Raw genomic sequence first — 24,392 nt, forward strand, 5'->3', positions numbered from 1 at the left:
AATTTGAAATAAACTATCCTGACTTTGGTTTTGTGGATGCTCTCCAGGCCGTGGCAGACCATATCCCACAGCTAGTGCAGGGAATGAGAGGCAGTCAGGCCCACCCGGAAGATCTCGGTGCCCAGCTAGCCCTTATCATCGCCAGCCAGAGTTTCCTGCAGGTAAAACACACAATTCTGTGCTTGCTTAGCACTCCCGATTTGGCATTAAATGATCCTCACGTTCCTTTTTTTGTCGTCGTTTGTGTTTTGTTTGTCTCCAAACAGCCAGGAAGTAAAATGGTGTCGTCTGCTAAAGCGGCCGTTCCGACGGTAACCGACCAGGCAGCGGCGATGCAACTTGGTCAGTGTGCCAAGAACCTGGCCACCTGCCTGGCAGAGCTGCGCACCGCTGCACAGAAGGTACCCACAGTTCACTGCCTTATTGTAGACCTTAAAACACATTTAAACACTTGGGGTGTGTTCACACGTGGCAGGTTTGGTTAGATTAAAACAAACGCTGATGCGGTTTGACCGAAATATGAACGCAACATGAGACAGGACGTGATGTCCCAAGATGCGACCCTAAAAAGGACAGAATGCTCAAGCATGCCTGTTTTTTGGCATCATAGGAGCTACGTTGCACATTACGGTTCTGGACGGAAAATCGTCTCCTTGCACCTGTATGACTTTCTTTCTTCTGCTTAACACAAAAGAAGATATTTTGAAGAAAGATATTTTGAAAAACTATTTTGAAGATATTTTGAACATGTTTTGGATGTTCAATAAGTTCTGGCACAAATTATATGTCATAAAAGCTGATTTTTTTATGTTTTGTTCAGTGGTAAAAATGATAGCGTGAATGCTGAGCGACCCAGGACTAAATGGGTAATTTTTTGGTCTGGACCAAAAGAACCAAGAGAACCGAACTACAAGTGTGAACACAGCCTTAGGCATATTGTAATAACCTTACTGCAGTGCACAAGGTTTAAAAATGAATATTTCCATTACTCACATTTTAAAGGGATAATAAACAGAGTTAAAAGTTTTCCCATTGTTTAAGGTCCAGCCACATTTACAGTTGTTCGTCAAATCTTTGCAGTCAAAATTCACTAGGAAACTGCTCGATCTGAAACTATGCGAGAGAGAGAAAGATTTCTTAACACAGATTTTGCAAATTGATCATGCGAGGGTATAAGGGTATACATTTTTCATCTTTCTGTGTTGTGACGTAGGCTCATGAGGCATGTGGTCCTCTGGAGATTGACTCTGCACTCAATGCTGTCCAGACTCTGAAGAGTGAACTACAGGATGCCAAAATGGCCACTCTGGAAGGACAACTCAAACCACTACCAGGACAATCGGTAGGTGAAGAGTACCACATTAAAAATAGATAATCAAACTTATTTACAATTCCATTTTTACCATAACTTCTTCACAATGCTTGTGTCTGTAGTTGGAGAAATGTGCTCAGGATTTGGGGAGTACGTCTAAAGCTGTGGGCTCCTCCATGGCTCAGCTACTGACATGTGCCGCCCAAGGCAATGAACATTATACTGGTGAGATGACTTGTGTGGCTTTACAACATATAAAACAAAATACTTCAGGAGAATCTATAGGTGCTGAATACAAAATGCACAGTATTACGAACAGAATAACAACAGGATTTACTCATGTAGAACATGTTCCTGGATTAACATCCTATTAACCAATAATTATTTTGAGGTTAAGGCCTTTGTTGCTTAGTAGTAGAACACGAACAGCAAATGTTGATCCATGAATATGTCTTGCTTTGTAAATCAAGCCGAATGATGTACTGTTTGAATAAAAATTTAAATAAAAACTTGCTTCATCTTAAGCAATTTACAATTGGTTCAATTTGGAATCGAATTGGGAATTGGGAATCAAATCCTAGATCTTGGAGCGTCTAGTGCAATTCTCTACCAGTTGATCTTAACGATTTAGTTATTTGTCCAGGCTTTTTGTTATCAAGTGTGTCATAGTTTTTTTGTGATTTTTTTTTTTAAGAAAGAGACATTTGCAGAAGTGTTTAAATTCTTTTTCTAAAAATGCATCCACAAGATGCCAGTATCTCAAAAACTGGCTGAGTTTTTCCTTCAGCGCTGCTCGTTCCGGATTGAAAGGCATGAAAACAGAGAAGAGAGAGCGATGCTGAAACTTACCTGCACCTCCCATCAATTTTTTACTCTGTCTGGCTGGATTGCTGCTCCCAGGAGAGCTTCTGAAGACAGATTTTAATGGCACGCTCAAACAAATCCCCCCTCTTCCACTTCGGCTCCTGCAGCTTCTCAAGCCAAGGGTATAACTAACCCCGTCCCTCATTAATCTTATTTTCACTAGATTTAACATACCATCAGCAATTGGGCTCTACTTGGCTGGATAATGCAATTTGATGTAATTTGCCTGCATTGGCCCTTCCCTATTTTCGCTTTCAGTTCTATAAGTAAAGGCCAGATCCCATATGGCACCTCATTTTCTTTCCACGCTCATTTGTTGGAACAGCAGGGGCATTCTGGGTCAACCATGCACCAAAACGAGGCTTAAAGCTTTATTTGGAACAAGACAGTTTGCTTCAAAAATGTCCTTCATTTTGCAATTACAGTTTAGTGCACTAATGTAGTCAGTAAATGTAAAAACAAGGTTAAAGTGAATGCGTTGTATGGATATGAGTATGATGACAAGTTGATAAGTGGATGACTGATAGTATTAATTTTTATGTCAGATACTAGTGTTGATATATGAGAGAAAAGTGGTTGAATGGCAATAATATTCTGCTAGCCTGTGATTCAATGATCCAAACATTTATGAACATTTATTTTACACAATATTTTTAAATGTACTCTTAAAATGAATTAAGCCAAGCAGGAATTGTTATTGAATGATGCAGATGATCTCAGTCTTTCACTGTGATAGATATAATCTCATAATGCCAAATATCAACCAATTAATCAGATTGTAAATATATCTGTCGATCACTCTAATAGATATAATCTCACGTCAGCCGATTAATTGGTCCGAGTGATGCATCCCGTTATCGCTATGATAAATATAATATCAGAATACTAAATATCAACTTATTAATTGATCTGCCGATACAGTGGTTGATAACTGAAAGATATAATCTCAAAATGGCAAATGTCGGGCATTTAATTTGTGTTATATAAATATACAGTATTGCTCAATTGCTATGATAAATATAATCTCAGAATATTGTTTTATTAATCATTCTGGCCAATATATCGTATGATCACTGATAGATACAATCTCATAATGCCAAATACTGGTAGATTAATCAGTATGGCCCATATATTATTTCATAATTATAATCAATATAATCTCATAATGTCAAATAGAAATAAATATGCTAAATATTGTCCAATTAATTGGTCTGGCTGTTATATCAGTAGATCACAGTGATAGATATAATCTCAGAATGCCTATTGGCTGATTAAACGGTCTGTTATAACAGTCTGTTATATCGATAGGTCATTGTGATAGATGTAATCTCAGAATTGCAAATTTTATCCGATTAATCAATCTGACAGTTATCACCACTGTGATAGAAATAATCTTAAAATGCTGATTAATCCGATTAATCGGTCTGACTGTTGTAAAATGTCTGGCATATACAGTCACGTGAAAAAGAAAGTACACCCTCTTTGAATTCTATAGTTTTACGGATCAGGACATAAACAATAATCTAGCCCAAGTAAGTAAATACAATACTCAGATGAACAACAACACATGACATATTACACCATGTGATTATTTATATAACAAAATGGAGAAGCCACGTGTGGAAAAAGTTTCTCTAAGAATTGCACGGTCTGACCTTGGGGTGAATTTGCTGGGACGTCCACTCCTGGGAAGATCCTGGCAACTGTCTTGAATGTTTTCCACTTGTTGAATAATCTTCTTCACTGTAGAATGATGAACTTTAATTTGTTTGGAAATGGCCGTATAACCCTTCCCAGATTGATGGGTAGCAACAATTGCTTCTCTAAGAATATTGCTGATGTCTTTCCTCCTTGGCATTGAGTTAACACACACCTGAATGCTCCAGACCAGCAAACTGCCAAAACTACTGCTTTTATAGAGTTGGTCTAAGCTGATGATCAATTAATCAAAGACATATGATTAGCAGCGCCTGACTGCTACTTACCCTCTTTATTCCTGTGGAAGCAGTAAGGGTGTACTTAGTTTTTATACACATGGCTTCTTTATTTTGGCCTAGTTTTTGTTAAATAAATATTGACATATGTCATGTGTTGTTATATTTACCTAACTTCTTGATCTGCTAAGGACCAGATCCTGATATGTAAACCCATAGTATTCAAAGAAGGCTTACTGTACTTTCTTTTTCACATGACTATATTATTCAGTCGCTATAATCTCAGGATTGTGTGTTTGCGACAGGTGTGGCAGCAAGGGAAACCGCTCAAGCTCTGAGGATATTGGCTCAGTCCGCGAGGGGAGTAGCGGCGAGCACCTTGGAGCCTCAGGCAGCGGCCGCCATGCTGGACTCCGCTTGTCACGTGATGGAGGGCTCGTCCATGCTCATCCACGAAGCCCACCAAGCCCTGGTGTGCCCCGGTGATGCCGAGAGCCAGCAGAGACTAGCGCAGGTAGGACGACGTAGATTCGCAAAATAAACAGATGTCTGGCCATCTGCGAGAAGATTTATACATTGAAAGTAGAAGTTACACAAGGTTATATTGTTATCCAAAAAATAACTACTGCTCATCTTTATTAGAGGCCAGAATACTTTTTTTGTTTTCTTCAGCTACTTTGTTAAAACCAGATCAATTTCCCATCAGCTCCCTCTTGGCAATTATCTCCAATAAACCGAGCTATTTTCTTGTTTCTCGGCGGCCCTTTTTCTGGAAGGTTTCAGTGCGCCTCCTGATTCGAACAGGTTCCTTTGGGACACAAACATATTGCTTGGCATATGTCTGTGACAGTGGCATAAATTAAGGACATGGATTTCTCTGTTGTGCTGAGGGGCTGATTTAAATTTTAGATTCAAGCTGCAACTCTCTGGGCCTTTGTAGAGTTATTGATGTGGTGTTTTTTTTCAGGTGGCAAAGGCCGTCTCTCACTCCCTGAATAACTGTGTGAACTGCTTACCTGGACAGAAGGACGTGGACATGGCTCTCAGGAGCATTGGCGAGGCCAGTAAGAAATTGCTTGTGGAAAATGTGAGTTCTTTGTCAGTTCTTTGTAGCTACTAGTGAGCCTAAACGTAAAAAATCGTTATTACATACATTTTTGCAGTTGGTTTACAAAGAAATTCCTTCTGATCATGTTTCATGAATGAGGCCCATTGAGTTTATCAGTGATAAACTCAACCTAAACTCTGACATTTCACCCTTTCACCTGTTTTTCCAGCTTCCTCCATGCTCCAAATCCTTCCAAGAGGCCCAGACGGACCTGAACCACACGGCAGCCGAGCTGAACCATTCGGCCGGGGATGTGGTGCAGTCTTCACGTGGGAGCAGCGGCCAGCTGGCTATGGCTTCTGGGAAGTTCAGCCAAGACTTTGATGAGTTCTTAGATGCCGGCATTGAGATGGCCGGACACACTCAGGTACAGTTTCAATGCCTTCTCAGAGCTGGGAGACGGTTCATGGTGTGCTCCGGCCAAAGAGAAATCTCACTGGTCCAAAATTCCACTTGCATAACTGTATATTAAACAAATATGTTCTTTGTCAATGTGAATTTATCACTTCAGACTTTTTTGCTTTCAGTGAAAAGAGAAAAAAAAAAATACACTACCATTAAAAAGTTTTTACTCTTGCTCAGCAAAATTTCACAAATGAAATCCAGTCATTCAAATAGGAATCCATAAAATTGGGAATATTGCGTGAAGATGGAAAAAGTTCCCCATATGGATTTCTCTCTTGTTCAAGTTGGTCATGTGAATTCACCGTGTTGACCAACAGAAAGCTGCTGGGTTTCAAAGTAATCACTATTGACAATGGATGTTTCCCATTTCCTCCATTCCTCCTTCCGCACCTTTATGCTCACCAAGGCTGCATTTATTTGATTAAAAATACAGTAAAAGCAGTAGTATTGTGAAATATTATTGCAATTCTAAGTGTTTACTAATTTAATACATTTTCAAATGTCATTTATTCCTATAATGACAAAGCTGAATTTTCAGCATCATTACTCCATTCTTCATTGTCACATGATCCTTCAGAATCAATCATACTGATTTGCTGCTCAAGGAACATGTATTGTTATTATCAATGTGGAAAACGGTTGGGCTGCTTAATATTTTTGTGTAAATTGTTACACAAAACATTTTTTGACCAGATATTTTGATGAATAGAAAGTTTAAAAGAACAGCATTTGTTTGAAATAGAAATAGTATAACATTTAACATATATAACAGAGAAATAATAACATTATAAATGTGTTTACTGTCACTTTTGATGAATGGTTGACTGATTTAACTTTTGAATGGTAGTGTACATTAAATACACTATATGGACAAACGTATTGGGACAAACCTCTTAATTATTGAACTCAGGTTTTTCATTCAGACCCATTTACAAATCATGCACCTAGCCATGAAGTCTGCATTTACAAACATTTTTGGAAAAAATGGGTCGTTCTAAAAAAAACTCAAGGGTGGCACTGTGATAGGATGCCACGTTTGCAGTTAGTCAGTTCGTGAAATTTCATCCCCGCTAGATATTCCACCATCAACTGTAAGTGGTGTTATTGGAAAGTGGAAGCGTTTAGAAGCATTTAGCATCCAAGAAGCGGAAGATCAAGGTCGCCGAGTGCTGGGGCGCATGGTGTGTAAAAGTCACCAATGCTCTTCTGATTCCACAGCTGAAGAGTACCAATCTTCCACTGGCATTAATATCAGCACAAAAACTGTGCGGCGGGAGCTTTATGGATTAGGTTTCCATGGACGAGCAGCTGCATGCAAGCCTCACATCACCAAAGTACAATGCCAAGTGTCAGATGGAGAGGTATAAAGCACATCACCATTGGACTCTGGAGCAGTGGAAACATGTTCTCCTTATGGAATCACACTCCTCTGTTTGGCAGTCTGATGGGCTAACGTTTCCTGCCTGACTGCATTGTGCCAACTGTAAAGATTGATAGAGGAGGAGTTATAGTATGGGGCTTTTTTCAGGGGTTGGACTAGGCTCCTTACTTCAAGTGAAGGGAAATATTAATGCTTCAGCAAATCATTTTGTTTGCAACTTTTTTTTTGGAAGGACTTTTTCTATTCCAGCATGACTGTGCCCCAGTGGACAAAGCAAGGTCCTTAAAGACACATTTGGATGAGTTTGGTGTGGAAGAACTTGACTGGCTTGCACAGAGTTCAACCCCTTCGAAAACCTTTGGGATGTGAGATTGCAAGCCAGGCCTTCTTGTTCAACATCAATGCCTGACCTCATAAATGCTCTACGTGATGAATGGGCAAAAATTCCCACAGAAAGCCTTCCCAGAAGAGTGGAAGCCTGTTATAGCTGTAAAGTGGGAATCAACTCCACATTAATGTCTATGTATTTAGAATCTGATGTTATGACAGTCCCTGTTGGTGTAATGGTCAGGTGTCCCAATACTTTTGTCCATATAGTGTATGTTAAAAACGAACTTTTTATATGCATTTTGATTAATTTGTTAATTAGCGCCTCTAATCCGAATTACTCAGGCACATAATTGTCCCAGAGAGCATGAAGACGCTCCACCCTAATGAAATCTTTGATGATGTTCTGGTTCTGCATGTTTTGTTGATTAATTTGGAGAGGCGCACCAGCACAAGGGCTTGATGGAGCGTGACATGCCCATTAAAGGAAGACTGAGGGATAGTGAGGGACACAGAGGTCTGGAAGGACAGGATAGCCATCAGGATATCTGTGAGACTAGTGCCCATCTAAATAACAAGTAAACAGCCACATTTTGCTATTTTAGGGCAAAATTACTAAAGCATACCAATTTTGCTTGTGAATAGTAATTATGTGGTATCATGTAATTAATGTTCAGTAGGTTCACATGCTTTGTTGAAAGGCAAATGATGACGAATAGGCGCTAGCCATAGTATATTTGCCATTTACTGTCTTTTTCGGTCTGTTCCTCACACATAACCTTCATGGCTATGGAACATGTGAAATATGGCACATAAATACAGTAAGTCATTTGGACCACATTTATGATACTTTAATGTATCATACATCCTTTTTAAGGCTTGAAAGCTTTGATTCCAAATTATAACTGCATAGAAAAGTTACAGGTACTTTTTAAAAATATCTCGTTTTTTGTTTCTAAGAAGAAAGAAAGAAAGTGATAGTAGTGTAATTTTTGGGTGAACTATCCCTTAAATTTTTTTTGCCATAAAATATAATCTCTTTTCAAAGAACTGCACATTTTTCTGTTGAATAAAGTTGAAAATCATGATGGTTTGACTGTAGGCTGAACTGCCATCTTCTGTCTCCACAGTCCACAGATGACCAGATCCAGGTGATTGGCAACCTGAAGAACATCTCCATGGCATCCAGCAAGCTGCTGTTGGCCGCCAAGTCCCTCTCCGTTGATCCAGGGGCGGCAAATGCCAAGAATCTCCTCGCAGCTGCAGCACGGTAGGAATGAGCTTCATTCGGTGGCCTGGGGAGAGTTTACTGATCATTAGCCAGTCAACCTGAGGGCAGGCCAATGGCAAGTAATGAGCTATTCAGCTGAATGTTTTCACAAAATTAGAAACTTTGTGTATGAGTGAATAAGAACGTACCTACTTAGCCATATTTTTGGATCAAATTTGTACCCATACGTCAGCTAAATCTGACAAAACTTCTTTTGGGGGCATTTTCGTTAGTGAAAACTGTTTAAATCTAAAGTAAAGTTTTGTTTTATTGTGAAAATGCAGAAAGATTTCTGTTAGGGTTAGGGTGTGGATTAGGGTTAGGTGTGTGCGTGTGTGTTTTTTAGTGTGTGTGTGTTTTTTTTTTTTTTTTCAGTAAGTGAAAGTTTTCCTTGTTAGTGTGAATGTTTGTCTTTGTGTGTTTGTTATTGTATGTTTGTGTTTGTTAGTGTTTAAGTTTTGTTTGTTATTGTGTGCGAGTATGTTTGTGTTTGTTATTGTGTGAGTATGTTTGTTATTGTATGTATGTTTTTATACTACAGGGCTGTTAAATGCTTGAATCTGATTGGTTGAAGAACGTTCTAAGGTGTGCATTATTTTCAGGGAAACGCACAGCTAAAGTAGTTCCAGGCAGGTCTTGACCGCATTACAGTTCCATATCACTTCGCGTAGTTAACGGTAATAACGGAAAACAGGATACAATTCATAACAAGAAAAAACATGCAGCCCCATGCGCTTGATCTGCAATTTTCAATGTCTAGCTTCACAATCAATGGAAACATGCAGTTTAATTTTAATAAATAAAGTATATAGTCCTAGGCTATCTATAATCAATAGAAAATTAAACTGAATATAGGCTAAATAAATGGATAGTCCTGCAGCAAGGATTTTTATTGCAGATAATATATAACAAATAAATAATTATTGATAGGCCTACTTGTTAAAATGGCTTTGTGTTTCATTTATTTAGCTAGTCTACTGTCATCTGTCAATAATATAAAAAAGAATGAACAAATTAATTATAACGAATTGAATTAATAAATAAATAATAATATTGACGCACATGCTTTTCTGTCTCATTTTTGCAACATCTCTCTCTAATAACTGCATTAATAACTGCATAAAGCCGGGGACATTAGTCTGCTATCAGTGGCTCAAACCTCCGTTACTAACTCTAAAATGACGTTTTGGAATTAGCAACGCATTGGCATTGGCATTGGCATTGGATTAGATGCGTAAGAAATTAGTCCTACATACAAGAGCGTTTTAATGACAAAAACTTTACAAACGTCTTGAAATACATAATCTGAACAATGTTTCGAGGTGTGGTAACTGTAGTATAAGCGGAATAATTGACTTCAGGCCGTTGAATTATTAGAAAAATAATGCACACCGAGGTGTAAGGGCCACTCCGCTTCGCGTCGTGACCGCATTACCACCTCGGGTGTGCATTATTTTTCTAATAATTCAACGGCCTGTCGTCAATTATTCCTTACGTGTTTGTTACTGTTTGAGTTATGTGTTTCTAAATGTTTGAGTTTTTTATTGTGTGAGTTTGTTTGTGTTTGAGTTTTGTTTGTTGTGTATGTTTGTGCTTGTTAGTGTGAGTTTTGTTTGTTATTGGTAGTGCTTGAGTTTTGTTTTGTGTGTATGTTTGTGTTTGTTAGTGTGTGTGTGTGTGTGTGTGTGAGAGAGTTTTATTTGTTACTGTATGTTTTGTGTTTAATGTTTGTTTTTATTGTGTGATTTATGTTTGTGTTTGTTACTGTTTAAGTTTTGTTGTTTGTGTTTGTTAATGTGAGTTTTCTTTGATATTGTGTGAGTATTTTTGTGTGGGAGTTTGGTTTGTTATTGTGTGTTTAGTGTGTGTTTTGTTTGTTAGTGCTTGAGTTTTGTTATTGTGTATGTTTGTTAGTGTGTGAATTTTTGTGTATTGTAGGCTATGTTTTGTGTTTCTTAATGTTTGTTTTTTATTGTGTGATTATGTTTGTGTTTGTTACTATTTAAGTTTTTGTTTGTTTGTTTGTGTGTGTGTGTGTGTGTGTGTGTGTGTGTGTGTGTGTGTGTGTGTGTGTGTGTGTGTGTGTGTGTGTGTGTGTGTGTGTGTGTGTGTGTGTGTGTGTGTGTGTGTCCAACCAACAGCCCCCACACAGAAATTTAAAAGATGTAATAAATAATGTCATAATAAAAATCTAATAATGGAGAGTGGTTTTGGGTTTGAGTTTAGGAGCATGATTAAGGGATAGAAATTTTATATATAGCTCAATATGAAAACAATAGAAGTCAGTGGAAATACCTATCATGATGAAAAACAATTGTGTGTGTGTGTGTGTGTGTGTGTGTGTGTGTGTGTGTGTGTGTGTGTGTGTGTGTGTGTGTGTGTGTGTGCACGCTGCAGAATCCTCTCAGGTGCCGTAGGAAGGCAGCAGCTCCTGAGGGTTTTGGGTTAGATTGATTTCTCCTTCCTTAATGAGGGACAGAAGAGACTGACTTGACACACATACACAACGGCATACACCCACTCACATCTAGACTCATATGAGTGTAACAAAACTTGTCATGATTGTCATGTTTTGTCATGATACTGATTAATTTGTAAGACATCAATGTTAGTGCCTCCTTTCTTTATTTAGAAGGGGCTGAAAGCTCAATGAGTCTCGAAATAGAGATTCGAGACCATTTTTTTGTGTTTTGTGTCATTCTGACTGTGATTTTCTTCTGTGTTTTGTGTTTCAGAGCGGTTACAGAAAGCATTAATCAGCTCATCACAATTTGTACCCAGCAGGCACCAGGACAAAAAGAGTGTGATAATGCTCTACGAGAACTTGAGGTACTTGAACAAACACTCACTTAGTCTCTCAAGTATATACACTCACCTAAAGGATTATTAGGAACACCTGTTCAATTTCTCATTAATGCAATTATCTAATCAACCAGTCACATGGCAGTTGCTTCAATGCATTTAGGGGTGTGGTCCTGGTCAAGACAATCTCCTGAACTCCAAACTGAATGTCAGAATGGGAAAGAAAGGTGATTTAAGCAATTTTGAGCGTGGCATGGTTGTTGGTGCCAGACGGGCCGGTCTGAGTATTTCACAATCTGCTCAGTTACTGGGATTTTCATGCACAACCATTTCTAGGGTTTACAAAGAATGGTGTGAAAAGGGAAAAACATCCAGTATGCGGCAGTCCTGTGGGCGAAAATGCCTTGTTGATGCTAGAGGTCAGAGGAGAATGGGCCAACTGATTCAAGCTGATAGAAGAGCAACTTTGACTAATATAACCACTCGTTACAACCGAGGTATGCAGCAAAGCATTTGTGAAGCCACAACACGCACAACCTTGAGGCGGATGGGCTACAACAGCAGAAGACCCCACCGGGTACCACTCATCACCACTACAAATAGGAAAAAGAGGCTACAATTTGCACGAGCTCACCAAAATTGGACAGTTGAAGACTGGAAAAATGTTGCCTGGTCTGATGAGTCTCGATTTCGGTTGAGACATTCAGATGGTAGAGTCAGAATTTGGTGTAAACAGAATGAGAACATGGATCCATCATGCCTTGTTACCACTGTGCAGGCTGGTGGTGGTGGTGTAATGGTGTGGGGGTTGTTTTATTGGCACACTTTAGGCCCCTTAGTGCCAATTGGGCATCGTTTAAATGCCACGGCCTACCTGAGCATTGTTTCTGACCATGTCCATCCCTTTATGACCACCATGTACCCATCCTCTGGTGGCTACTTCCAGCAGGATAATGCACCATGTCACAAAGCTCAAATCATTTCAAATTGGTTTCTTGAACATGACAATGAGTTCACTGTACTAAAATGGCCCCCACAGTCACCAGATCTCAACCCAATAGAGCATCTTTGGGATGTGTTGGGACGGGAGCTTCGTGCCCTGGATGTGCATCCCACAAATATCCATCAACAGCAAGATGCTATCCTATCAATATGGGCCAACATTTCTAAAGAATGCTTTCAGCACCTTGTTGAATCAATGCCACGTAGAATTAAGGCAGTTCTGAAGGCGAAAGGGGGTCAAACACAGTATTAGTATGGTGTTCCTAATAATCCTTTAGGTGAGTGTATACTGTATATATATACATATGAAGAGTTCAGATGCAAAAGCCTCTAAGTGCTAAGTTTTTTTTTTTTTTTTGCATATACTTTCAAAAGCAGCCAGTATGAGCTGTGTGTGATGAGATGGGGGCCTGTTAGATCTTCTATGGTGGTCTTATTTATATACAATCAACATTAGATCACATTTGGCCTTATTTATTACAGATGAAAAGCAGCCGTTTTTTGTGATGCCTCTTTGAAACGTTCATATCTGCCGGCCACAGGTCAATTGAGTATTAAAAAAGAGCCAATAATTATGATTGGGGTCTGTGAACGATTTTACATCAAATCTTATGTGTCTCCAATAATCATTTTAAAATGGGGTGTTTTCGAAAAACAAAATCTCAAAGAATATTAACCCCTCTCTCTCTCTCTCTCTCTCTCTCTCCCCCATGTACATACAGGCCGTGCGAGGAATGTTGGACAATCCCAATGAGCCAGTCAGTGATCTCTCTTATTTTGACTGCATTGAGAGCGTTATGGAGAATTCCAAGGTAAAGAATCCGTCACAACATTCCAAAATTCTCTAAAGATCTTTTTCATTCCAAATGTTAACACATCTCTCGGTCTATTGAACAGGTTCTCGGGGAGTCCATGGCTGGAATCTCACAGCACTGTAAGACGGGAAACGTGCCAGCGTTTGGGGATTGCGTAGGTGTGGCGTCCAAAGCGTTGTGTGGGTTGACCGAGGCGGCGGGCCAGGTGAGCTTTTTGATTTGGTAGTGTCTGATAATTCTCCCAATATCCACTTCCAACATTGTGCTATTATTGTGCTATTACAAATTCAATAGTTAAGTATTACCAGCATCATTTGATGTTATCGACAACATGAAAAGGCATTTGCTGCAAATTTAGCTTCTGTAAAAGGAAATTTCTGAGTGAAACTGAATATTCAATGGGAAATGGGATGGGAATGGGGAAAATGGGAAACTTTTTTGCAGTCCACACGGCATTGGTTTTGTCAGCAGAGTTGTTTCAAAGGTGGAAAATAAAGTTGAATTTTGATGTAAGGTTATAAAAACACAATACACTCTTTGTGCCTTACTTTATTTTTCTTCAGGCCTCCTATTTGGTAGGAGTCTCAGACCCCAACAGCCAGTCGGGTCACCAGGGATTGGTCGATCCCATCCAGTTTGCCAGAGCCAATCAGGCGATTCAGATGGCCTGCCAGAATCTGGTGGACCCGGCCAGCAGCCCCTCCCAGGTCACTGTTTGGCTCTTTAGTATTAAGTTATTTTTTTTGGCTTGCATTCTCATCCGTTTTTGTTTGTGTAGGTTCTGTCAGCGGCTACCATCGTTGCAAAGCACACCTCTGCCCTTTGCAACGCCTGTCGCCTGGCGTCTTCCAAAACAGCCAATCCTGTAGCCCGGAGACATTTCGTACAGTCAGCCAAAGAGGTCGCCAATACAACTGCTAACCTTGTCAAAACTATAAAGGTACAGCCTGCGATTAATTACCAAAATATCATTTATATAGATATAAGTATAGATTATATCGATTTGATATAAATTTGTTTGAATTTTCTGCATTAGCATGAAGACATACGCTTGCCTGACCGTTTGCAAACTTATAACCATCAATAAGGCTGTGTTTATTTGTATGGGTTGAAGTGTTTTAGCAGATGTGATCTGCTTCTGCATTGTTTCTCAGGCCTTAGACGGGGATTTCTCAGATGAGAACCGCGAGAGGTGCCGAGTGGCCACGAACCCGCTGATAGAAGCTGTGGATAATCTCTCCACCTTTGCCTCCAACCCTGAGTTTGCCAGCATTCCTGCACAGATAAGCCATGAGGTGATGAAATACTGAATACCACAATATTTCATGTATTATTTATTGTGTGTGTGTGTGTGAGTGTGCGTGCCTGGGTACTCATTTCACAGAATGGTTTGTGCCAAATTTCGACTCTTAAACCAAATCAGGAGGACAGACAAATCTAAAAACACCAAGATGCTCTGTTACGGTTTGTCTGGTTTTGTTCATTCATTCCAGACCGACTGTCAGTCTCTGCATTAGTGGTGGACACTTTTCACTGACTCTTTCTGCAGGTTACAACCAATTGTTCACAAACACTAATTCATTAATGAACAAAACAAGTGACTGTTGTTATGAGTGAGTCATTATTCTTCCAATTAGTTCTACCAACAAGTGACTGGCCGTTTATCAATATGCGTTCTTAAGCGATCTTGCGTACCAAGTCATCATCAACCGTCAAAGTCCGGTTCCAATAATCAAGAATGCAAGTACAGAAGACGCTTGAAAGTACCCAGATGTGTTTTTGATATCAAGGATTCATCAAATGCAGACGTGAGAGAATCGAGCCATTAGAAATACCAGAAGACGAAAAATATTTTAGTATTATGAATAAATTAAAAGAATATTATATATTATATTTTTATGGAATTTTACAAATGAATTAAATTACATTGTAAACTGAATTGTATTTCTTTCCTATCCATATTGGTTCAGGAACATTCAGGAACAAAACAAGGGCCTGTTTTTATGAGGGAGTCACTGAATCATTTACTCGACCAATTTGTTTAAAAACACTGATTCATTTAGGAACAAAACAAGTGACTCTTTATGAGTGAGTCATTGAATAGTGTACTCAACCAATTCGTTCATAACACTGATTCATTCAGGAATGAAGCAAGTGACTGTCTTTATGAATGAGTTACAGAATCAATCACTTTTTTCAATTTTGTTCTAAAATGTTTATTCATTCAGTGAATATTATATTCACAAAGTTTTTTTTTTTTTTGACATTTTCTCTTTATATATGTTGCACACATTTAATGGGATTTTAAAAACGAATGGATTGTAAACTGAATTGTATTTCTTTCTAATTTTAGGGTTCAGCTTCCCAGGAGCCGATCCATCGCTCGGCTCGTTCAATGCTGGACAGCTCCACCCACTTATTAGAGACGGCCCGCTCACTTATCATTAATCCCAAAGATCCTCCCACCTGGTCCATCTTGGCAGGCCATTCCCGGACCGTGTCGGACTCCATCAAGAGCCTCATCACGTCCATCAGGTCTGTATCACGCAAATAAAGACCTGATTCAGCAGTTGAGAAAGATATGTGAAAAGCGTGCGGCCGCCTCAGTCTCCATCAGCTGTTAAATAATAATAATGTGGGTAAAAGATGAGGTATAATTTCAACTTCTTGATTAAATAACTCAAGCACAAGTTATTAACAGTAGCAGCTGTTCACACACACACTCAAATCTGTCTGTTCCTCTCATTACAGCTCCAGGGGGAAGTAATATTACCAACAACCAATGAAGTGAAAAACCAGAGAGTGTGTTATAAACAAAACAATATAGAATCATTAGTTGATATATTAAACTGAAAGATACAAATAATAAAATAACAATTAAGCAAATCAAATAATGTATAAATACACAAATTGGTCACATCAGTTAACACATCAATTTCACCTCTGTGTTATATTCAATATAAATTATATTAATTTAAATTACATTTATATTTATTTATTCATTGGTGAGTGTTTCCTAATATGGATCATTTTTTGTTTAAGCCTACTTAAAAACCTAGTTCTTATTAGACATACACTACTGTTCAAAAGTTTAGGGTCAGTAAGATATATATATATATATATATCTTAATATATATAATATATATAATAATATATATATCAAAAGTGACCATAATGTTGCTAAATATTTCTATTTCAAATAAATACTGTTTTCTTTTCTATTAATTAAAGAAACCTTTAAAAATCTCGGTTTCTATAAAAAAAAAAAAGCAGCTGTTTCCAACATTGTTAAAAATAAGAAGTAAAAATAATGCTAAAAAAATAATAATACATTTTTATTCAGTTAACAGTGACCATAAGAAAAGACCAGAGATTTTGATAAAAGCTTAAATAGTCAGAACCGGCCGAGAAAGGTTAGAAATCGATGATTGAATCAGCTGTAAAAATCTTTTATCCCTAAAAAATAACACAAGTACCAACATTTATTTTAAGTTCTTTCTTTTCTTCTTCTCAGTAAGTGTTTTGAAGGCTTTTCTATCAAATAAAAGCTGAATATCAGAGTGTGTCTGATGTCGCTGAGTTGTATTTTGTGGTAAGTGACTCTTACTGGGTTTCTCTCTCCACTGAGAGTGTCCCGGGTGATTGATGTAGCATGAGGAGACTGAATGCTCTCCTGCTCCGAGTGCGTACAGACGATCTGATCTGAGATCAGGGACAGTGAAGGACCTCGACTGTAACACTCTCGGCAGGAGCGGGAACAGTGGCTGGGCTCGCTGCCCACCTGGCTGCCCTCCACACACTGTCCTCCCAGATCAACCAATCACAGCTGGAGCTCAGCCAGCTCTGTGTGTGTATGAGCAAAATCGCCCACGTCTGCGCTGACTCTCCTGTTTTATGATGCTGTAATGTACAATATCCGGATTTAGTTGAGAAACCTAATTCAATTAAGCTGAAAAATACCCCATAGCAACCTGGTCTCCTCTGTTGTCATAGGGACAAGGCCCCTGGGCAGCGGGAGTGTGACCAGTCCATCGACAGCATCAACAAGAGCATCAGGGACATTGAGCAGGTGTCCCTCGTCGCCGTGGGTCAGAGTCTTCCCCGCAGAGACGACATCTCCCTCGAGGTAAACCAATAAAACGCCTGCCGTCACTGTATAGTAGCGTTATGGTTCAAGAATGTTGCTCTGGTACAGTGTTCATTTCTGAGGAGGACTAGGAATGATGCTTAAAGGAATAGTTCACTTAAAAATTTCAATTCTGTCATCGTTTACTCACCCTCAAGTTGTTTCAAACCTGCATGAACCAGACAGTTGATGACTATAATAATAGGAAGAAAAAAAAACTATGGAAGTCAATGGGGTCCATCAACTGTCTGGTTACCGACTTTCTTCAAAATATCTTCTTTTGTGTTCAGCAGAAGATAGAAATTAATTATCAGTGTATTTATTTACAAATAAAAATGTAAGTAAATCAATTGCTTTTCAATTTAACAAACAAATAGACATTTAAATCGATTTATTTCAAGTATAGTAACTTCATATAGTAACAATGTTATTTAGTAAAGTAACATTATTAATATTTTGGAATGAAAGATTTAAATACCATTTTTATAAATGCTATAAATGGCTTTTTTTTATCAATTTAAAAAATAATTAAGATTATTTTATTTAATTGAAGTATTATTTTATTGTTATACCGAATTACATTTTTAAACATGAATTAAATAAACTATTTAAAAAATTTATTTGTGAATTTAAGAAGTTATTTCTTTACTTACATTTTTGATTAATGAATAAATCAAGAATTGATTCATTTTAGTTTTTACACACCCCCTTGTCTAATGATTCTCTCTCTATATAGATACATATATCAATTTCAGTGTTATTTAATGTTATTTATATACTATTATAGTATTAATATTTTGAATGAGCTTTTATTTTAATATTTTCAGTTTTCATTTTAATTTAAGTGTTAGTAGTTGTGTAATATGCTTTTGTCATTTTTATTATTTTTTTTATTTTTTATTTTATATATTTCTTTCTATTTAGTTTGTATCATTATTATATTTCAACGCATTCTCATCCTTGGGCGTCATATACTGACGCTTTTGACATTTCGTCGACATCGAACGCACGTGGCACCCTTTAGCGTCAATATGAGACGCACAGAGCTTTGTTCGGTTATGGGTAGGTTTAGGTCTGGGCAGTGCCGGCCCGAGCCTTTTGGGGGCCCTAAGCAGAATTTGATTTGGGGGCCCCCTCCCACCACGCGGAGTCACCTGTGCTTGACGATTATTGACACAATGTCACTCTATAATGTTACATAATAATTTAATACAATGAGGTTATGTATTAATTAGGGCTGTCAAAAGATTAATCGCGATTAATCTTTTGACAGCCCTAGTATTAATACAAAATAAATACTTAATAAAAAAATAGATATACTTAAATAAAAATGTTTTAACTTTTTCTTTACTCTTTTACTAACTCTTTGAAACTTCTGAAAACAAATTGTCACAAAATATATAAAAAAATCATTTGCAAAATATCCTCCAACCTTTTGCAACACTTTGCAGTTTGAATGATGTCTTGTATGAACATGACGGAGTATGTTTTTATGTTTCCACTGTTCGATCGCGCCCGCGCCTCACACACACACACACACACACACACACCATATTCCAGTATTGCAATGACATCGCAGCCTGTTCGTTATAGCCGTAATAAAATATAATAATAAAATAGTCAACCTAACAAATAAAAAATTAAACTGCTCTGTTTAAATAATCAGTTGCCTACCATTCATCGCTGCGTAGCCTAAGCACCGCTCCACTGTGATGTTTCCAAGCACATTTTTGCGCATGTGAAGAGAATGATTTTTTCCCTCGATGTTGGAACGTGGGAGAAGTACAAAGAAAGCCTATAATAAAGAATAGTTTGCCATCCAAATCCATCGCGAATGTTGAAACATTTTGATTCTAATGAGAGAGATACGTGAGCCCAACGCCGCTTTCACTTTCGCTTTAAATTATTTCGTTTTGGCTTGTTTATAGTTATTTTTTTATTCTTGTTCTGTTCTGAATATCATTTAACTTAAAGGATAAATCACTGATCAAATCAAATTTTTGTGACATGGCTTAACATTAGCCTACCGTGACTTTGCGCACGAATTGTCTATGCACGCGAGGTTATGCGCATGACTCAAACACTGGCAGACACAGCAGCAGTTGTAGGCAGGTATACTGATCATGAAATCAGAATTTTCTTGTCTTGAATTATTAATCCATTCATTCATTTATGTCTTTTGTTCAAGTTAATTAATATGTAAAAAAAAAAAAAAAAAAAACTCGCTTGGGGGCCCCCTGGTGGCGAGGGGGCCCCAAGCAGCCACTTAGTTCGCTTATGCCTCGGGCCGGCCCTGGGTCTGGGGTAGGGTTAGGGTTAGACCGCTAGGAGGCGCCTTCTGGCCCATTTCTATCTGCGTCTCATATTGACGCTAAAGGGTGCCATGTGCGTTCGATGTCGACGAAATGTCAAAAGCGTCAATATATGACGTCCTAGGATGAGAACGGGCTGTATATTTATATAATAATGCAGTAGTGGAGCCACGGCATCAAGGTCCCGCCTACACTCCCGCAATCCATCATGACATTACACCCCATTTTTATAGCTTCAAATAACTAACTAAAACCAAACGTATTGGAAAAATTAACACTTTAACATTTTGTCTATGTGATAAGAACTACCAAAAATGACAGAAACGATCTTTGAATAAAAAATTATTTGTAGTGTAATTGGATATTTTAGTTTGGCTCTTCGATTACATGGAGAGGGCGGGGTTTAAGATCAATACTGCAGCCAGCCACCAGGGGGCGATCGAAACGTTTTGGCTTGACTTTTCAGGACTTGGTTTGTGCTAATGCTAATGTGAGACTGCTTCCATTAGGCTTTACAAGAGCAGCTGACCTCTGCCGTGCAGGAGATCGGACACCTCATTGACCCCATCTCCACTGCAGCGCGAGGGGAAGCAGCTCAGCTCGGACACAAGGTAACAGGGACATGGATCTCAATAGTGGAACCACAAATAATGTCACCACCGCAGCAAATCCATGGCTGCGTCCGAAAGCTTAGGTGGCTGACTTGTTTCCTCAGGCAATGACTCTTCAGGCAATGAGCTTTGGTGAAAACTTAGCAAATATTTAATTACTACACTAGTAATTTCTCACTATAAATGACATCAGAAGTGGAAAACGTTGGTCAAAAATGCATGGTAACGCACAAACTGACCACCAACCGCCATCTTTATTTTTTAACTCAACTGTCACGGAATGGAACGCACAGGATTGTGGGATATCAAAAGCAGCGAAGGATACATCTATGCTGCCTTCAAAAGTCGATCAGATCTCAGGAGACAGGAAGTGAAGCTATCATCGGATCCGAACATGCCTTGATGCCTTCCTACCATGGAATGCAGTATTTTTTAAGCTTTCGGACGCAGCCCGTGATTTTCCCCGAAGGCTTAATGTGATTTACACAAGTACGAAATGTTCCTGGATCAACAACCTCATCTTTCTTCATACTTCCATATAACATGTCTTTTTTGTGTGTGTAAATCACATACTTGAATCTCAAGAATAAACATCATGAATTGATTACAGTATGACAGCATATCTAAAAAAAATAAAGCATCTAAAAAAAGCCTGGTTGAATAAAATCCGGCTCTGTTTGTTTGGACCAATATTGATGCCGCCTGTCTAAAGTGTTTATCAGCTTGTCAATCACTTAAATAACTGAGAAATTGTATCAGTTCCCTCTATATATCACTCTTGCCCGAAATATATACAAGAAACTGTATGTTTGCATGCCATAATTCTTAACCCGTCTGGTTTTCCTCTCAGGTGACTCAGTTAGCGAGCTACTTTGAGCCAGTGATTGTGGCGTCAGTGGGACTGGCGTCGAAACATGCCGACCACCAGCAGCAGATGAACATACTAGATCAAACCAAAACCCTGTTTGAGTCGGCTCTGCAGATGCTCTACGCTGCCAAAGAGGGCGGAGGAAACCGTAAGGTACGACGCTTGGAAATAACAACACACGGGGATTAACATCTGCAAATTTGCAACTTGTAGCATCCAATGGCACATTAACAGAGCTTCTGGTTTGTGTATAGTTGTGAAGAGGTGTTAATGGGTCTATACTGGCTATTGCAGGCGACCCACACCCATGATGCCATAGCCGAAGCGGCCCAGCTGATGAAGGAGGCAGTTGATGACATCATGGTGACCTTAAACGAGGCCGCCAGTGAGGGGGGGATGGTGGGCGGCATGGTGGAGTCCATCGCTGAGTCCATCGGGCGGGTTAGTGACTCTAATGATAACTAGCGGAAAATCTTTTTTTTCCAAAGTCATTGCTAATATCAACAAATCAAAGGGAGCGAATGAGCCCAAAAACAGAACGTGAATGAAAAAATAAGACAGTGTGAAAGTTTTATTTTTTATATTTCAGTGGTTATGTGCAAATGCGGATGAGATTTGAGAGTAAATAAGTAAATAACATTTTCTGTATGTCACAAAAGTATGTAAATACTGTATATATACTTCTGTGACATACAACATTTTGACAGAAAATTAATGACCAATCAGATTCAAAAACTGCGGAGAATAATTAAATGTATATGTGTTCATGATTGATCATTCATGTTGAGGTATTTGGTATAATGGCTGCTAAACTGTATAACTGAAATTTATGTATTCATACATACATATATATATATATATATATATATATATATATATATATATATATATATATATATTAGGCATTAATGGTATTAATACTTAATATATAAATTTGTTGTTGTTTTTAATACCATTAATGCCTATTATTATTTTATTAATTAGTTTATTAAATATTTATATGAAAAATAAGTGTAAAAGAACTGTTTAACCTACACAGTGGCTGCATTATATATATATATATGAAGAGTTCAGATGCAAAAGCCTCTAAGTGCCATCTGGAATTTTCTTCTAGAATGATCATTTTTATAAAGCTTATATATATATATATATATATATATATATATATATATATATATATATATATATATATATATATATATATATACCTGCATTTGCATATTACCACTAGAAAAAATGTATATATGTATGTATATATATAAAGTTATTTTATTATTATTCATATATATTTTAGGGCTGTCAAAAGATTAATCACGATTAATCGCATCCAAAATAAAAGTTTGTGTTTACATAATATATGTGTGTGTACTGTGTATAATTATTTTGTATATATAAATACACACACATGCATGTATATATTTAAGAAATATTTGCATACATATACTGTATATATTTATATATAATTTATATTATATATAAATATAATTTTTTTATATATAAATTACACATTTTTCTTAAATATATACATGCATGTGTGTGTATTTATATATACAAATTTAATTATATACAGTACTCACACATATATTATTTAAACACAAATTTTTATTTTGGATGCGATTAATCGCGATTAGTCTTTTGACAGCCCTAATATATTTATATATTTTCATACTAGAAGGCTTTCTCATGAAAGCCATCTCTATCTGGCTCTCTCATATGTAAATGTGTCACAGATACAACAGCTGTCTCTGTATGTCATCATTAGACTGAATTGGCAGAACATCTCCATTTATCATCTCTGCATGTATGCAGTCTTTCATTATACTGTCGTGATTCACAATGGCAGTCAATTGAATATCTGCACCCTGATCATTTTCTGCGGGAATGATCACAACATCATGCACATGAACCACGTGAAGACTGTAATTTGTATTAGGACTGGATCCAGCATTACGTCACTGTTATCTGGGTCTCTTTATTTCACAGATGGATGAAGGAACTCCGCCGGAGCCTGACGGCACTTTTGTGGATTACCAGACCACCATGGTGAAGTTTTCAAAAGCCATCGCCATTACTGCACAGGAAATGGTGAGGACGCTCGCTCGCTCAAAATGCCTCCACGTCCTCTCACACACCACTGTGCTGATATCACCTGCGGTCTGTTATGTGACCCTAGATGACGAAGTCCGTGACCTGTCCAGAGGAGCTGGGTGGACTGGCGTCTCAGGTGACGGTGGATTACAGCCAGCTGGCACTACAAGGCCGTCTGGCAGCTGCCACTGCCGAGCCAGAGGAGGTGAGGATCTCTCCAGCATGTGCGTCTAACCAGTGATCTGAGAAATGCTCATTTACACACATGATAATAGACACGCAGATGGCCTAAACCTCATGCAAACTCCAGATTTAAAGGAACAGATCACCTAAAACTGAAACTGAATTAGCTCAGCTGAGCTTGTAAGGTTTTCTTGTTTGTGTAGAACATAGAAATAGATGTTTAGAAATCTAGAATGTTCTTTTCCATACCATGAAAGTCCCATTGAACTCGAAAAATGACCAAAAAAACGACCCTAATATGTCACAAATGTCCATATGACATGTCCATATATGTATAGATTAACAGTAAAAATTATAATATATTATATATTTTTATGTATTTTATGACATACAGAAAATTCAGGGGAAAAAATATTTTCAAAAATAAAATATATATGAATATATATTAGTGTTGTCAATCAATAAAAAAAAAATCTGTAATTAATTGCGATTAATCGCACCTGAAATTAAAGGTTGTAATATATTTGTATATTGTAAAAATGTCACAGTTAATCTCCAAATTAATGTGGAAACAACTTAAGGACACATATTTTAAATATTTCATCTAACTGGTAGGAAATATATAGAAATTGAATAAAGATATCTAACACTTCACAGTCTTCACTGCATAAATTATAAATTTGATAGAGATTAGTCCTTATTAACGCTACAAAAGTTACTAAGTCGAGCAGTGCGTGGAAAAAAGGATGATACATTAATTGCGTTTAACGTTACACTGGGAAAAGAAATTGCATGCATTAAGGCATTAATTATGACAGCCCTAATATATATATATTAGGGCTATATATATATATATATATATATATATATATATATATATATATATATATATATATGTATGTATGAAGAGTTCAGATGCAAAAGCCTCTAAGTGCCATCTGAAATTTTCTTCTAGAATGATAATTTTTATCAAGCTTGTATATT

The 24,392-nt window shown here is 37.7% G+C and overlaps 1 protein-coding gene across 1 annotated transcript in view; it reads left to right on the forward strand.

Moving 5' to 3' along the window:
• tln2b (talin 2b) overlaps window positions 1-24,392 on the forward strand; it is a 155,797-nt gene that overhangs the window by 109,130 nt on the left and 22,275 nt on the right. The window contains exons 23-43 of the mRNA XM_081356466.1: window positions 48-161; window positions 267-401; window positions 1,214-1,342; window positions 1,435-1,537; window positions 4,416-4,624; window positions 5,078-5,197; window positions 5,388-5,585; window positions 8,462-8,601; window positions 11,337-11,430; window positions 13,128-13,217; window positions 13,303-13,425; window positions 13,784-13,927; window positions 13,999-14,160; window positions 14,375-14,515; window positions 15,574-15,755; window positions 17,214-17,346; window positions 20,168-20,269; window positions 21,120-21,290; window positions 21,432-21,578; window positions 23,121-23,222; window positions 23,311-23,430. Of these exons, the coding sequence (XP_081212592.1) occupies window positions 48-161; window positions 267-401; window positions 1,214-1,342; window positions 1,435-1,537; window positions 4,416-4,624; window positions 5,078-5,197; window positions 5,388-5,585; window positions 8,462-8,601; window positions 11,337-11,430; window positions 13,128-13,217; window positions 13,303-13,425; window positions 13,784-13,927; window positions 13,999-14,160; window positions 14,375-14,515; window positions 15,574-15,755; window positions 17,214-17,346; window positions 20,168-20,269; window positions 21,120-21,290; window positions 21,432-21,578; window positions 23,121-23,222; window positions 23,311-23,430 (2,859 nt within the window). The remainder of the gene's footprint in view (window positions 1-47; window positions 162-266; window positions 402-1,213; window positions 1,343-1,434; window positions 1,538-4,415; window positions 4,625-5,077; window positions 5,198-5,387; window positions 5,586-8,461; window positions 8,602-11,336; window positions 11,431-13,127; window positions 13,218-13,302; window positions 13,426-13,783; window positions 13,928-13,998; window positions 14,161-14,374; window positions 14,516-15,573; window positions 15,756-17,213; window positions 17,347-20,167; window positions 20,270-21,119; window positions 21,291-21,431; window positions 21,579-23,120; window positions 23,223-23,310; window positions 23,431-24,392) is intronic.

Source organism: Scardinius erythrophthalmus (genome assembly GCF_964197995.2).
Source record: "Scardinius erythrophthalmus genome assembly, chromosome: 24".
Lineage (NCBI taxonomy): Eukaryota > Metazoa > Chordata > Actinopteri > Cypriniformes > Leuciscidae > Scardinius > Scardinius erythrophthalmus.